Source organism: Macaca nemestrina, chromosome 5 (genome assembly GCF_043159975.1).
Source record: "Macaca nemestrina isolate mMacNem1 chromosome 5, mMacNem.hap1, whole genome shotgun sequence".
Taxonomy (NCBI): Eukaryota; Metazoa; Chordata; class Mammalia; order Primates; family Cercopithecidae; genus Macaca; species Macaca nemestrina.
The window spans coordinates 115903113-115918040 of NC_092129.1; the positions used below are offsets into that span (position 1 = coordinate 115903113).

The window sequence follows — 14928 nt, forward strand, 5'->3', positions numbered from 1 at the left end:
GTGTCGGTGGAGCAGCTTGGACACAAACCAGACTCTCATAGCCTGCAGAGTTACCAGAACTACAAGAAATTGAATACTATTATTTTTTTTTTTTCTAGAAGCTCGGGGTAAAGGATCCAGATAAACTAACTGGTTAGATGATCTTTATAGCACTTTTTACTAAACCATGAAATTATACTAACAAAATAGTTTCATATCAAGAAAAGTGGATATGCTTCCCCTGATTTTCTAACAGCCTGGATGTTAAGAAATCGAGAAGATGGAGTTCAGGTAGGTTCAGAACAGGATTCATCTGTCTGGACACTTGGCTTGGGATGTTCAAGCAGACACTACTGTTATGGCCATCTGTGTAATAAACAAGTGGGTGAGGTGTGTGGATGATTACCAGCCTCCCTCATCTCTTGGTTTGTGGTGATGATGGTGTTAGGAATATAGACTATGAACTACTCATCCAAATGCTGAAACCAGTCATTCGAAACAGTAGAAAGAAGGAAATCATTATCTACAGGCGAGTAAAATAATCCTTAGGTAAACACACAGAAATAAAGAGTGACTTTTTAAAGGGACAGTCATCGTATGGTTTACTCACAGGTGGTCCCGGGGGTCCTGGTTTTCCTGGAGGTCCTGTTTTCCCTCGTCTTCCCTTGAAACCAAAGAAGAACAGATGATAAATACTGTGACTCCATTACATTTTAATATCAAACAATATTAAATGGGAATATTGAACACATTAAAAATGAACAGAAAGTTAAGAAACAATTCCAATTCCTCATGACTTTTAAACATCAATTAATTTTAAAAGTTGTGGGCCAATTTTTAAGAACCATAATGAGAAGTATAGTATCTGAAATGAATAAATCTTAACTGTTATCAGCAGTCCTTTAAATGCTATCTACCTTGGTTCTTTTTTTTTTTTTTTTTTTTTTTTTTTGAGACGGAGTCTGGCTCTGTCGCCCAGGCTGGAGTGCAGTGGCCGGATCTCAGCTCACTGCAAGCTCTGCCTCCCGGGTTCACGCCGTTCTCCTGCCTCAGCCTCCCGAGTAGCTGGGACTACAGGCACCCGCCACCTCGCCCGGCTAATTTTTTGTATCTTTTTAGTAGAGACGGGGTTTCACCGTGTTAGCCAGGATGGTCTCGATCTCCTGACCTCGTGATCCGCCCGTCTCGGCCTCCCAAAGTGCTGGGATTACAGGCTTGAGCCACCGTGCCCGGCCATTACCTTGGTTCTTTAGCAAAGTAATATAAAGTATATGAAAGATGGTCTAAGACGGGTATTTTTTCTGATGATTCTGTGGTTTTGGATGCAATAACAAGTACATCTGTCATCTTAAGTTGGTGTTCTCCAAGAGGGCCCTGAACTGTAATTTTATATGAGTTATTTGAGGGTAAGATTGGGTGTTAAACATGCATATTCCTGGACTTCATCCGAGACTTCATGGTTTAGAATCTCCGGGGTGGGAGCCACGAATCTGCATTTTTATGCTCACTAAAATTTGAAAAGCACTGCCCTAAGCCCTATTGTAATTACATATACTGTGTGAAGCACATCAGCTCTTTTCTTCCCTTAAGGTGGTTAAGTTGTTTTTATAAGTGAACTGAAATGTGTGATTCTTGCATGTTAATCTTCATTATCACAACCGAATATTAACTCTCTCAAGTTCACAACTAGCTAAATTCCAATCGCAAGATGTTGTGCTAACATCTCTTGTACCTGTGAATCTACTAACATTTTAAAAGCATTTCATTAGATATTATAAAATTATTTTCTTAAACATTTTTTATTTTTTAAATTTTTAACAGAGGGAAGTAAGCTTAGGTATTGAAAGCATACATTTTGAATGAGAAGCATTTTATGCGCATATGTTTTCTAAATATGTTCACTCTATTTCATTGTTACTAACAATTCTATTTGATTATCATATTGGTAAACTGTCAGTACATATTAAGGCTTATTGATGCTTATAAAGTAAAAATATTAGGTTGATCTTTTCCATGCTTTTTTGGGGGAGAATTATAAATGTAGGCACAGAAAGGCTCATTTTATTCACCAATTTTCTTGCTCTGAAAATGTCGGGCAAAGTTGCCTGATTCCTCTGATTTTCATCTAGTCTTGGAGTGGGACAGGAGGTCTAAATGCCAGTTGAAACAGGAGAGTAAGTTTTCAGAGATCAACAAGCAAATACAATGTTGTGATTGGATGAGAAACGTGTCCATTGTTTCTGAAGGGAAATTAAGGTGATAACATCAAAGACTTCATATGAAAACAGCATCCTTGTCTATAAATAGCCCTAGTTAACATCTACAGAACAGATTTAAAATTTTTTAAAAATTAAAAACATAGGCTGGGCACGGTGGCTCATGTCTGTAATCCCAGCACTTTGGGAGGCTGAGGCAGGCAGATCACCTGAGGTCAGGAGTTCGAGACCAGCCTGGCCAACATGGAGAAACCTTGGTTCTACTAAAAATACAAAAAAAAATTAGCTAGGCATGGTGGTGTGTGCCTGTAATCCCAGCTACTTGGGAGGCCGAGGCAGGAGAATGGCTTGAACCTGGGAGGTGGAGGTTGCAGTGAGCTGAGATCACGCCACTGCACTCTGGCCTGGGAGACAGAGACTGTCTCAAAAAAAAAAAAAAAAATTAAAAACATAAATATAATTATTAATAGTAGTGTTTTTCTCTTATCTTTCATTTTACAGATCTAAACCATGCAGTTCTTTTGGAGGATTGTAAGATTGCAATGAACATATAATTTAATATTCTGTATACTTAAAACAAGTTATACACATGTATGCCGTGTTCTAGTCTTGCAGTTTACATTTTCTGAAAATCAATATATTTGGTATTTTAGTAAATATAAGTAAATTAGCCTCTGAGGACTAATCAATGATAAAAAGTTTACTTAGAAGGTGGAAGCACTGTAATTTATTAATTCACAAGAATACAAAGAAACTAAATAAATGGTATCTAAGTAAGTGATTGGTTCTTTCTTTAAGCATACATTCGGTTGAGGTAAGTTAAAACCATAGGATCAACTTTAGTTTACATTCCCCATTCTTCAAAGGAGACATGTGTATTGATTTGGGCAGGAAGCAGGGAAAATGAGGCTATTGATTAACTTTTATCACAGAGTTAATGTTGAAACAAACCAAATATCAGATATTGTAACATAACATTGGCACATGTTAAGATGAGGAGTAAAAAGCATCCAAGATTCAGGATATGGTGAGGGCAAGCATCCAGATTCCTGCATATCACTGCTGATTTCAGCCAGCCTTGCCATTGTCAGAGTGTCAGAGTGTCAGTGTGGATGCTGGAAGAGGGCAGAGAGAAGGCTCATTTTGCTGAGTGGACATGCAAGTAAAATATTTTTGAGGGTTGTTAAGTAATTGGAACATATTGTGTGCACACAACGTTAGCCAGCACATATTTTCACATTAAACCTGGTTTCTAGGCTTGAACTTTCCTAAATCAGATTTGAACAATTTTTAAAGATGTGCTATACAAAGCAATGCAGTTACCTTTTTGTTAGGCTTACCACCAAATACATACAGATTGATTATCATCTGTCCAAAAGTGGCTGGAACCAGAAGTGTTTTGGAATTTTTTTTATTTTGTAATATTTGCATATACATAATGAGATATCTTGGGGATGGGCCCCAAGTCTAAACATAAAATTCGTTTATGTTTCATATATACCTTATCCACATAGTCTGAAGGTAATTTTATGCACTATTTTAAATAATTTTTTGCATAAAACAAAATTGTGACTGTGTTTTGACTGCAACGTGTCATGTGAGGTCAGGTGTAGAATTTTCCATTTATGGTGTCATGTTGTTGCTCAAAAAGTTTTGGATTTTGGAGCATTTCAGATTTCGAATTTTCAGATTAGGGATGCTCAATCTGTATGAGAAACAAGATTTACCTTGGGAGAAACTCTTGACACTAAAGTCTCAAGTGTAAGTGACTTGTGGAGGACAGAGGAGAGGGGTGGACGGATGAGAAATGTAGGTGGAAGCTTTAGAGCATAAGAGAGTTATGGGTCCAGGCGGGGCACAATTTCTTTTTTTCTCAATCTTTTTTTTTTAGAGACAGGGTCTCACTATGTTGCCCAGGCTGTCTTGAACTCCTGGACTGGAGTGATTCTCCAGCTCTGGCCTCCTCCCGAAGTGTTGGGATTACAGGTGTGAGAAATGGCAACTTTCTTAGGGGCCACATTTCTATCAACATAATAGTCCATGCCTACTCCCAGACATCATTGTTCTTCTTTCCAAGGAGCCCTGGGAATTAACTCCCTTTTCTTGTTTCCCTTCTTCAAGGCCCCAAGCTGCACCGAATACCGCCGTACAGTCTCCTGTTCCTTTGAAGGATCATCTGTCTTCTACTTAAAAACATTAGGGAAAGGCAAAAGCCTACCTAAGAGCTAACAACACTCTTTGGTCTAGGCCACAGAAGCAAGATACTGAAGGGAACGTCATTGTCTGAAAAGTGTCACAATAAGATGCACACATTGTGCCACCACTGTGGCTCTAAGGCCTGCCACCTTCAGAAGTCACCCTGTGGCAAATGTGGCTGCCCTGCTAAGCACAAGAGGAAGTATAACTGAAGTGCCAAGGCTTAAAGATGAAATACTACCAGGACTGGTCGAGCGAGGCACCCGAACATTGTATACCGCAGATTCAGGCATGGATTCTGAGAAGGAAAAACGTCTAAACCCACGAGGGCAGCTGTTGTAGCATCCAGTTTATCTTAAGAATTTCAATGATTAGTCACACAATAAATGTTCTGGTTTTTAAAAAAGGAGCTAACAGTAGATTTTTGGTAGGGCGAATTTTACTACTTAAGCTAGGACATTTTGGGGGAGTATTTTATGAATAATTATGCCAAGAAAACAGGCATAAACCACAACTCGCTTCCTAGGACTAAAATCAGATTCCCCCACTTTTCAGAGGAAAATCTAATCTGCGAATCTTTGTTCATAGGAAACAAAGACATAAAGTGTCTCCAATTCTTCCCGTGGTGCAAGAAATCAATGATGAACCATTATGTGTACAAGGTATCCTAATTAGTGGCCAGAATGCCTCACACGAAGCATTCTTCGTGTGGATGAGGATACCTGGGGCCAGGGCCTGCGGAGGTTGATAGCAGGCCCAGGAAGAAGGCTCCCGATGCCAGTGGGAGGAATGTTTGCACGTTTGCTTTTACTTCTATCTCTGGCTGTTTTGGTCCATTCATTACAGGGCTCTGTCTAGACCCAAAAGTGAGACAAAAGGTGGGGACTTGGGTGTGGGTGGAGGGAAAATCCTGGAGATAAGTCAGATATCTGCTGAGCTGGAAGAGGTCTTCCTGGTTAGGGTGGCTATTCTCAGGTAGCCATTTGTTCAGAAGCAACTCTGATAAATTAGTGCTTGGGTGAACTTTCAGATGGATAGAGATCTACTGTTTCAGCATTATTATAACTGGGCTTATCCAACATTTTCCTGAAAACTGTGGTATAAAGTGCAAAGCACAGATTTACTCTATCAAGTTGCCCTGGAAACCTGAAAGTGCTCAATATGTCAGTTTTCTGTTTGGCAACTGTGTGGAGATTATTACACAACACTTTAGATATCTGCCTAATGATCTAAACCTAGGACTGCTCAAACCTGACCATGCATGAGTGTCACCTGGAGGGCTGTTTAAAATAGATTGCTGTGCCTCACTCGCAGAATTTTTTTTTTTTTTTTTTTTTTTTTTGAGACAGGATCCATGCTGGTCTCAAACAATCCTCCTCAGGATCAAGAGGTGGAAGTAACCCAAATGTCCATCAGTGGATGAATGGATAAACAAAATGAGGTACATATATATAATGGAATATTTTCAGCCTTAAAAAGGAAGATAATCCTGGCCCATGCAACAACATGGATGAACCTCAAGGACATTATACCAAGTGAAATAAATCAGTCATAGGAAACCTCAGGAGGATCATTTGAGCCCAGGAGTTCAAGACCATCATGGATCCTGTCTCAATAAAAAAGAGCTTAAAAAAGTTCTTTTTTAAACTTGATGCTTCCAGGATGACTTGCAGTGTGAGAGAACATTTATCTTAAATTACACTTTTGATTTATAAACACCTGGCCCTCTTAGGAGCACTAAGAAGGGAAGAATGCAAATAATGGACTATTGGTACTTATATGACAGATGGTTTTTGTTGTTGAGGATGATGATGATGAAGATGAAGTTAGAGTGGCAATTGGACTTAAAGGATGGTATGCAGACCCCAAACCCACTAATGAAACATGCATTTAAGTACTCTCTCTAAACTGTCAGGTCATGGTAACACAGCTAGCCCCTCTCCTGAGTAGCTGGGATTACAGGAGTGTGCCACCTGCTTGGCTATTCAGAGTTCTGGATTCAGTAGGTTTGGGGTGAGATCTGAGAATCTGCATTTCTACCAAGTTTGCAGTAATGCTGATGCTGCTGGTCTGGGGACCATGTTATGAGAACCACTACTCTAAAACTAAAGCTCTTATTTCATATTTAAAGTCAGGCAATCTTGTAGAGCACCTTATGTCTTGTAATTCTATATCTTGTAGCTCAGAATAAAAGAATTCAATTTGTTTTGTGATTATGTGGAACTTTGAGAATAAAATGCTCATTGTCAAGTTCAAGGGCACCTGGATTGGAAAATCTCTGTGCCCCATTTTTTCTCTTATAGAATCTTTTTGTGCTAAGATTTCATTGATGTAAAATGGTACTTATACTTTGCAACAACTTTGTTAAAGGAATAAAAAGATCACTTGTAAAATTCCTACTGCATACACCCAGTAGGATGGCTACTAACAACAAATCCGAAAACAAGCGTTGGCGAGGACATAGGGAAATTGGAACACTTGTGCAAGGTTGATGGGATTGTAAAATTGTAATCCTAGCACTGTGGGAGGCTGAGGAGGGTGGATTGCTTGAGGCCAGAAGTTTGAGACCAGCCTGGGCACCATGGCAAAACCCCATTTCTAAAAAAAATTACAAAAATTAGCTGGGCATGGTGTCATATGGCATATGCCTGTAGTCCCAACTACTAAGGAGGCTGAGGTGGGAGGATCACTATGACCCAGGAGGCGGAGGGTGCAGTGAGCCGAGATGGCACCACTGCACTCATGCCTGGGTGACAGAGTGAGACCCTGTCTCAAAAAAAAAAAAAAATACAGTTACCATATGATCTAGCAATCCCATTTCTGGTTATATACTCCAAGAATTGGAAACAGTTTTAAGAAGAGATATTTGCATACCCATGTTCATAGCAGTATTATTCTCAATAGACAAGAGGTGGAACTAACCCAAATGTCAACCAACAGATGAATGGATAAATAAAATATTGTACAAACATACAATGGAATATTTTCAGCCTAAAAAGGGAAGAAAATCCTGTCACATGCAACAACATGGAGGAACCTTGAGGACATTATACGAAGTGAAATAAGCCAGTCACAGAAAACTAAATACTCTATGATTCCAATTATATGAAGTATCTAAAGAAGCCAAATTCATAGGACAGAAAATAGAATGGGGGTTACCAGCGATTGAAGAAAAGGAAGAGGAAAAAAAAAGGGTTGTTTAAGGTTTATAGAGTTTCAGTTTTGCACAATGAAAATGTTCTGGAGATCCTTTCCACAACAATGTGAACATACTTGACACTACTGAACTGTATACTTAAAAGTGGTAAGGATGGTAAATTTTATGTTATACATTTTTTACCACAATTTAAAAGAAAACAACTATTTTTACCAAAATGTCCAGTACATGGTAGTTCTAATAAGTATTAGTTCCTTTCCTCACTGCCTTTCCACTACCCTCTCTCCAATTCTCCATTTTTTATATAAAAACGTTGGATAATGTCTCTAGGAAAACCTCCAAAATATGTAGTGTGCATCCTTTAGAAAAGCGTAATCACCTTTTAACCGTGGATATAAGTTTGTTTAAAAGTCTAAAATAACAATCAAGATACCCATTAGAGGTAGAAATAAAAAAAAAAATTTGGTTTATTCATAAAATGGAAAAGTATATATTTGACAGCAAAGAAAATGAATGAAATTGAACTACATGCAACAATATAAATGTTTCTTATAAACATAATGTTGATCAAATTACACAAAGAACAAAACAGGCAAAACTAATCTATCCTATTAGAAGTTATAATGGGTTACCCACGTGGGAGTGGAAAGTGAAAGCATGAGAGGAGTTTCATAGGGTTATGATGTTCTGCTGCTTGAACTACCTGGTGGTTGCATAAGTGTGTTCATTTTACGAAAAAGCATCAAGCTGTACCCTTATGACATACACATTTTTCTGAATCTACATTAAATTTCAATGTAACTTTAAAAAATGAAACCAGGAGATTCCCACAATGGAATGATTTTATTTGCATGATCTAAAACCTTGATTCCACTTGCATTTTCTGTGCACAAGGACACAGAGGGTCACTATTAACAGCAAGAAAAAAAGAGACAAGTCTATTTAAATAAATGACATCTACAAATTTTCAACAGTAAAAATAATCTAATGCTTCCAGGATGACTTGCAGTGCGAGAGAACATGTATCTTAAATTAGACACTTGATTTATAAACATTTGACCCTCTTAGGAGCATTAAGAAGGGAAGAATGCAAATAATGGACTATTGGTATTCATTTGACAGATGGTTTTTGTTGTTGATGAGGATGATGATGAAGATGAGGTTACAGTATTAATTGGACTTAAAGGATGGCACACAGGCCCCAAACCCACAAAATGAAACATATGTCTAAGTACTCTCTCTAAGCTGTCAGGTCACGGTAATTCAGCTGACTCCTCTCAAACATTCCCGTTTTCATAAGTGTATTTTGCACACTCTTAGGCATCAGCTTGGCCTAAACAAGGTATCAAGGAAATGTCAAGAAAGAGGAGACAGGGCCTTGACTGGCACACACAACTGTGAATGAGGTGTTAATTACACAGGAAAACATTACAGACTATCTGGGAAGTTAGTTTTCTTTTTTTACTTTGTGAACGGAAATAAGATTTATGTCTGATGTAAAGAATTACATTTTGAACTCAAGGATATGTGTAAAAATGAGAATGGAATACTTACAAGAGGGGTGCATAATATTTTAAGTACATTTTATTTCTTACTAGATTTAAAAAATGTATCTATGACAGTAACAACACTAGTCATAAAGGTCTCATTACTTCAGGGATCCGACAAGTGACTCTGGTAAGGACATGAGAAGAAAATGCAATTCAGCATGAACAAATGACTTGAACTAGGTTCTGAGCTAAGGAAAGATGAACATCATTGAGGTTGGGATCTTAACATTTTAAAATTATTTAATTCCACTATTTGCTCATCTCTCTGCCCCTTTCCTTTTTATGCCCCCTTGGATGGACTCTATCTGTAACTAATGTGGCTTTTCAAAACAAGTTAGAAGTTGTGACATCATTATCTAAACCTCTTGAGCTACAATTCAGTAAATGATAATCTGAATAAATGATTTGTTAAAACATTAAAACAGGATTAACATTTCCTTGATGTGGGTATCCTGGTCATTCACAATTTAGGTTATTTTGCTGTTATAATTTTTGAGCTTCTCTTCTTCTCACTACCAAGTCAGACTCTGTAAATGTCCCATTTACTTGTTGCTTTTCCCTTTGGCATGTGGATCTTCCTAGTTCTTTTCTGCTTGCCTGATTTCTGCTTGCCCTCACGTCTCTCTACCCTGATTCTGAGGCCAACCCAACCCTTCCGTTTAGATTTGTTGGAATGCCTAACTGCCTTCCAAACCACCAACTCTCTAAGGCCCGGATTCTGACTCTGTTTTCTAGGCCTGTCATTGCCAATATTTGCCAAGCCACTTGATGCGTCTCAGTATCATGGGTGGGGCAGTGGTAGGGTATGACTAAACAATTTCCTGAATATACTGTGATGTATTTTAACATCTTTGTGCCACATGAAGCTGGTGGAAGCTGGAAGTTCATTGTGAAAACTTTCTTTCCTCCATATTTGGATGTTCACAAGCAGCACACTCCCAGACTGGATAAGGGGAATTTGGCCTTTATATACACTGCCTTCCTGTCTGAGAATTATGCCGTCAGGCTTCCACATCTCTAAAACATTCCACTTTCACAACACCTCATGAATGAAGACTTTTCTCCTTCACTTTTATTATGGGAACTATTATATTTGTAAGTTTAGAGTCGACAAAATTGACATGCAGAGGGACAAATAATGCATATAAAATGATGTCTTATTTAATAGAAATGTTAAAATAAAAATAATGTAGTGAAGTTCATCTACAAATTTCAGACAGGTCAGAGGCTAGGCCAGTGAAACAGGAACAAGCTCAGCATTACCAGTGAGCATTGGAACAAATAATCATTAGTAATATTTCATATCTTGATTTCAATTAAGGTAAAGTGACAGGACATAGTTTTGGTATTTCTAGTTACATAATCTAAAAGACATACTCAAGGGGTAGAATTCTAGAGCTACATTTTCAATGTCCAGGATTGAATTGACTAGTACGAAATAAGTTCACAGAACTACAATCAATAACTGCCTGACAAATGAAGAGAATTCTAGAGGATCAGTGAGATGGAACTGTAAAGGTCACCCAATTTTGAAATGGAAAAATTTTCCTTATGTAATTCTCAACTAATTGAAGTGAATTTAATGGATTAAATTGCATTTTGATACTTAAGTGCTGATTTCAGAAAAAATCCCTATAAAAAGATGTGAGTAAATTTTATTTGGCAGAAATTTACTGTCTGTTTTACCTGCTGTGTTGGGGAAAACAGATTAAGATGATTAAGACCTAGACTTGCCTTCATGGTAGAAGAGAAGGGACAATTATTCACAACAAGTATTTAGACAGACTTGTTCATTTGGTTATAGATGATCTCAGCACTTCCAGTTTCCCTTTGGAGTGGAGGGATCATGGGGATAGGAGGAAAATGTGGGTACAAAAAGTCATCTACACAACTTCAGCAACAACCTGGGACGTTATACCCCCTGAAAAGTCCTCAAACAGGGGATAGCTTTCCCTGGATGCACCTGCAGTAACCTGTCTTAGACGTGTGTGTGCTCTTTGGTTCTCTTCTCTTCTGATACTTATCCTCAACATTTAGATCAAGCGTATTCAGAAGGCATTTCCCAGCTCACCACTTCTTTTTCTTGCATGATAGATTTAAATATTGGGAAAATGTATTGATGACCTTTAAAAACTGAACACTTAGGACATACTATTGTGCAAAACTGAGAGTATTTTTCTTTATTTGAATACCAGTTTTCGCTTCCTTAAACTTAACATCCAATGTCATTTGAAGCTGTAACTGGGTAAAAGTAATTCAAAGTCTGTCCTTTACAATCTACCTTCTCTCAGCTCCCATCAGATTCAACATTTCCCAAAATAAGGTTAAGGTTTCCTGGGAAAGCTGGTGACCCAGTTGGTCCTGCCAACAGCAATTGTTGGTCAGTTGCCAGATTCTTTTTATGTTCTTCGACTTTTTCTCTGTTCACCTCTAGGGAAGTATCCTATAGGCAGAAACCCTAATAACATCTTGTTCCCCCGATTCTTGCTACATCTAGTACATATGCATTTACATTTACAAAACTCACATAACCAGTTCAGCTTTCTCAACTAATAAATTTTCCATTGTGACTTTTAAACTCTTTATTTGTTCACCTGCTGGCTTTTCACTATGTTTGTATAGGATATTTTCCCCACTTTCAGCAGGCATGTGCCCAGAATTGTTCATAAATTAATTCAAGAAGCATTTATGAAGTCCCTATTGTGGGTTAGATGCTTTACCATGCTCTGGAAATACCTTGAATTCTGTCTCCATAGAGCTTATATACCAGTGAGGACAATAATAGTAACAGATGCCAAATATCATTCAAAGAAAGTTACACATATTGTTCATTTAATCCTAAAAATATATTTGAGGTATTCCCATTTTAAGGAAGAGGCAAATTAATGACAACATAACTTGCCCAATGTTATGGGACTAGTAAATAGCAGAGTTAAGACTTGAATCCAGGCAACTTGGCTGTATCGTCTGTGACCATTACCACTACGCTATACTTATTGCATCTCTAAGAACTAAACAAATAAAGATATGAATTTTGGATAGTCATAGGAAATACAGAAAAATAAAGCAGGTTAAGGGAACACAGAGTTATACAGGAAGGTGTGCTCTTTTAGACAGAAAAATCAAAGAAGGCCTCAGCCGAAACCTGAACCAAGTGAGTCCACGGATCATGCAAGGTCTGAGAAAGAGCATCCAGTAGAGGGAACAGCAACAACAAATTCTTCAAGGAATAGTAAGAAACACAGGTTGCTAGAGAAGAGCAAGTGTGTGGTTGGGTGGCAGGCAGGCCAGATTAGGCTGGGCCTTGTAGATTATGGTGAGCGCTCTGAGTTTCATTACTGTCATTGTGATGGGAAGCCATTAGGAGTTTTGTCTTAAAAAGGTCATATTATATAGGTTGGTATAAGCACCTGCTTAGGTAGAGAATAGCCCAGAAGGTAAAACTGCCACCAAATTCATCATTTAATACAGAAGCTCAATAGAACTAATTTTAGGTTATCTGTTTTAGATCGCTTATAACACTTTCTTACATGTGTGTAGAGTTGATTATATGTACATTCATCTCTTGGTATCTGTGGGAGATTTGTTCCAGATCCCCACTGTCCAATACCAAAATCCATAGCCATTCAAGTCTCTTATATAAAATGGTATAGAATCTGCATACACCCTCTCATATACATTAAATCATCATTAGGTTGCTTACAATACCTATAACGAAAACGCCATGTAAATAGTTGTTATATTGTAATGTTTGGGGAATGATGACCAAAAACAGTCTGTACATGTTCAGTAAGATGTAACCATATTTTCTTTTCAAATATTTTCAATCCATACTTGGTTGAATCTGCAGATGTGAAACCTACAGATACAAACAGCTGACCATAAAACATTTCCAAGTGCAAATCTTTTTTTTTTTTTTTTTTTTTTTTGAGATAGAGTCTTGCTCTGTCACCCAGGCTGAAGTGCAGTGGTGTGATCATTGCACACTGCAGCCTCAACCTCCTGGGTTTAAGTATCCTCCTGCCTCAGTCTCCCAAGTAGCTGGGACTACAGATATGTGCCAGCATACCTAGCAAATTTTTAATTTTTTTGTAGAGATGGGTGTCTCTAGGTTGTCCAGGCTACAAAATATTTTTAACCTTACATTAACATTTTATGTTACTGAATATAATATCTATTATTCTCTGATATTTACCCAGCCCATTGTTTTTGGCTGGAAAAAAAAGACATACAGTATAAGGAAGTGAGATCTATTTCATCCTTCATTATAAACTATAGTTTTTAAAACAGAGAAGGCTGCATTGTGTAAGTAATCCTACAAGACTTATAAAAAGATATTAATAATTTAATGAACTTGTGCTCAAGGGAGAAAAGTGTTCTTGAAACATGTCAGGATGAATTTTCAAGGGAAAGGCCTAATTAGCAGTGTCTGAAGCATATGTCATCACATTTAGAAAACACGAACTAGTCCCTGTGGACAGAATGGTAAGTTGGATTTTGAAGCATTAACTACTCCAGTTAATATGTATGATTAACGAGCAATATGTCAGTCTGCTGGCCTAACTCAAGTGAAAGAACTTGTAGGAGAAACAAGGATGTTTAAACTCATCCACAGAAATATGCAAATTTAGTTTATTGTCTCATTTATATTATGATCAACCAATAACTTAGAGATCTTGTGGGAAATAATGCCATAGTTTGGGCTCTTTTAAAATATAGAATCAAAGCTATGAAGATGCCCTAAAAAATACATGCCTAACATATCTATCTTTTTCTTACACATAATAAAGTATTTTTACCAGACGATTATTTGGAAAAAGTCAAATTGAAGAAACATGATTTAAATCCATTCAAAAGAGAAAACACACGTAGGCAAAATCTATTTGATGTCAAGATCTCCAGAGGCAAAGAGAAAAAGCCAGTCACTTGTCTATGGGATTCTAAACTTAAAATTACATGGCAATATTCACACGATCATTTAGATGTTTGAGCTCCTAAAGACAGACTCTTAATTTAAAGCTTTCAAAATCAACAATAACTAAAACTACAGGAGCTAATGTTGGAAACAATCAAAGTTACAGATTTGTTTACTACTTTAATGAGAAATCAACTGCCACTTAGGAACACAAAAGAGTGGGAAAAATAAAGATAGTCTTGTATCAATGATAAGCATTTGTACATTTATTAAGTGTTTACTATATCCTGGATATTGGAGAATAAAGAGAAAATTATACACAGATCTTGCCGTTGAGGAGCTCATAGTTTGGTACTAGAATATTTCTCTTCTTTCCTCAATATAAGTTTTGTTCTGCACCAAAAAATGGGCTATTTAAAGAGATCCACAAAAGAGAATAGTAGTTCACCAGTATTTTCAAGAATTATAAGTCTGCATTAAACGTGGACATGAGTGGCTTTGGACAATTGGAGTAGCAATATTTCTATTTTGGCATACTTTGAATACTTGTTGCCCATAGTCATGTTTTCTATTTTAGAAGGGTGCAGATTATATTGAGGTGATACAGATTCTAACTCATATATTCATGAAACAAATTGATCATTGACTTAAAAATAAAAAGCAGGATAGAAAAAAAATGTGCATTGTATGAGAAGCCAGAGACCTGACCACTAGTATATCCCCTTTTATTTATTAATTAAGCGAATCTGAACAAATCACATAATCTCTCAGCCTGAGCAGTTTCTACCTTAGGAAAAAAAAGGAATAAAAATATACCTGCCTAAAGATAGTGGGCTAGAATGAACTCTCTGTAAAGGTGCTTCTGTGCAGAAGGTCCCAAGCATTCCCAGAGGAATTAAACTGCCTAGGGCCATG

The 14928-nt window shown here is 37.4% G+C and overlaps 1 protein-coding gene and 1 pseudogene across 3 annotated transcripts in view; one reads left to right on the forward strand and one right to left on the reverse strand.

The window, feature by feature from the left end:
- LOC105479487 (collagen type XIX alpha 1 chain) overlaps positions 1 to 14928 on the reverse strand; it is a 334678-nt gene that overhangs the window by 117815 nt on the left and 201935 nt on the right. For all 3 annotated transcript variants that reach the window (XM_011737482.3, XM_011737483.3, XM_011737484.3), the window contains exon 16: positions 590 to 643. In XM_011737482.3, the coding sequence (XP_011735784.2) occupies positions 590 to 643 (54 nt within the window). The remainder of the gene's footprint in view (positions 1 to 589; positions 644 to 14928) is intronic.
- LOC112426287 (large ribosomal subunit protein eL37-like) lies at positions 1405 to 4750 on the forward strand (annotated as a pseudogene).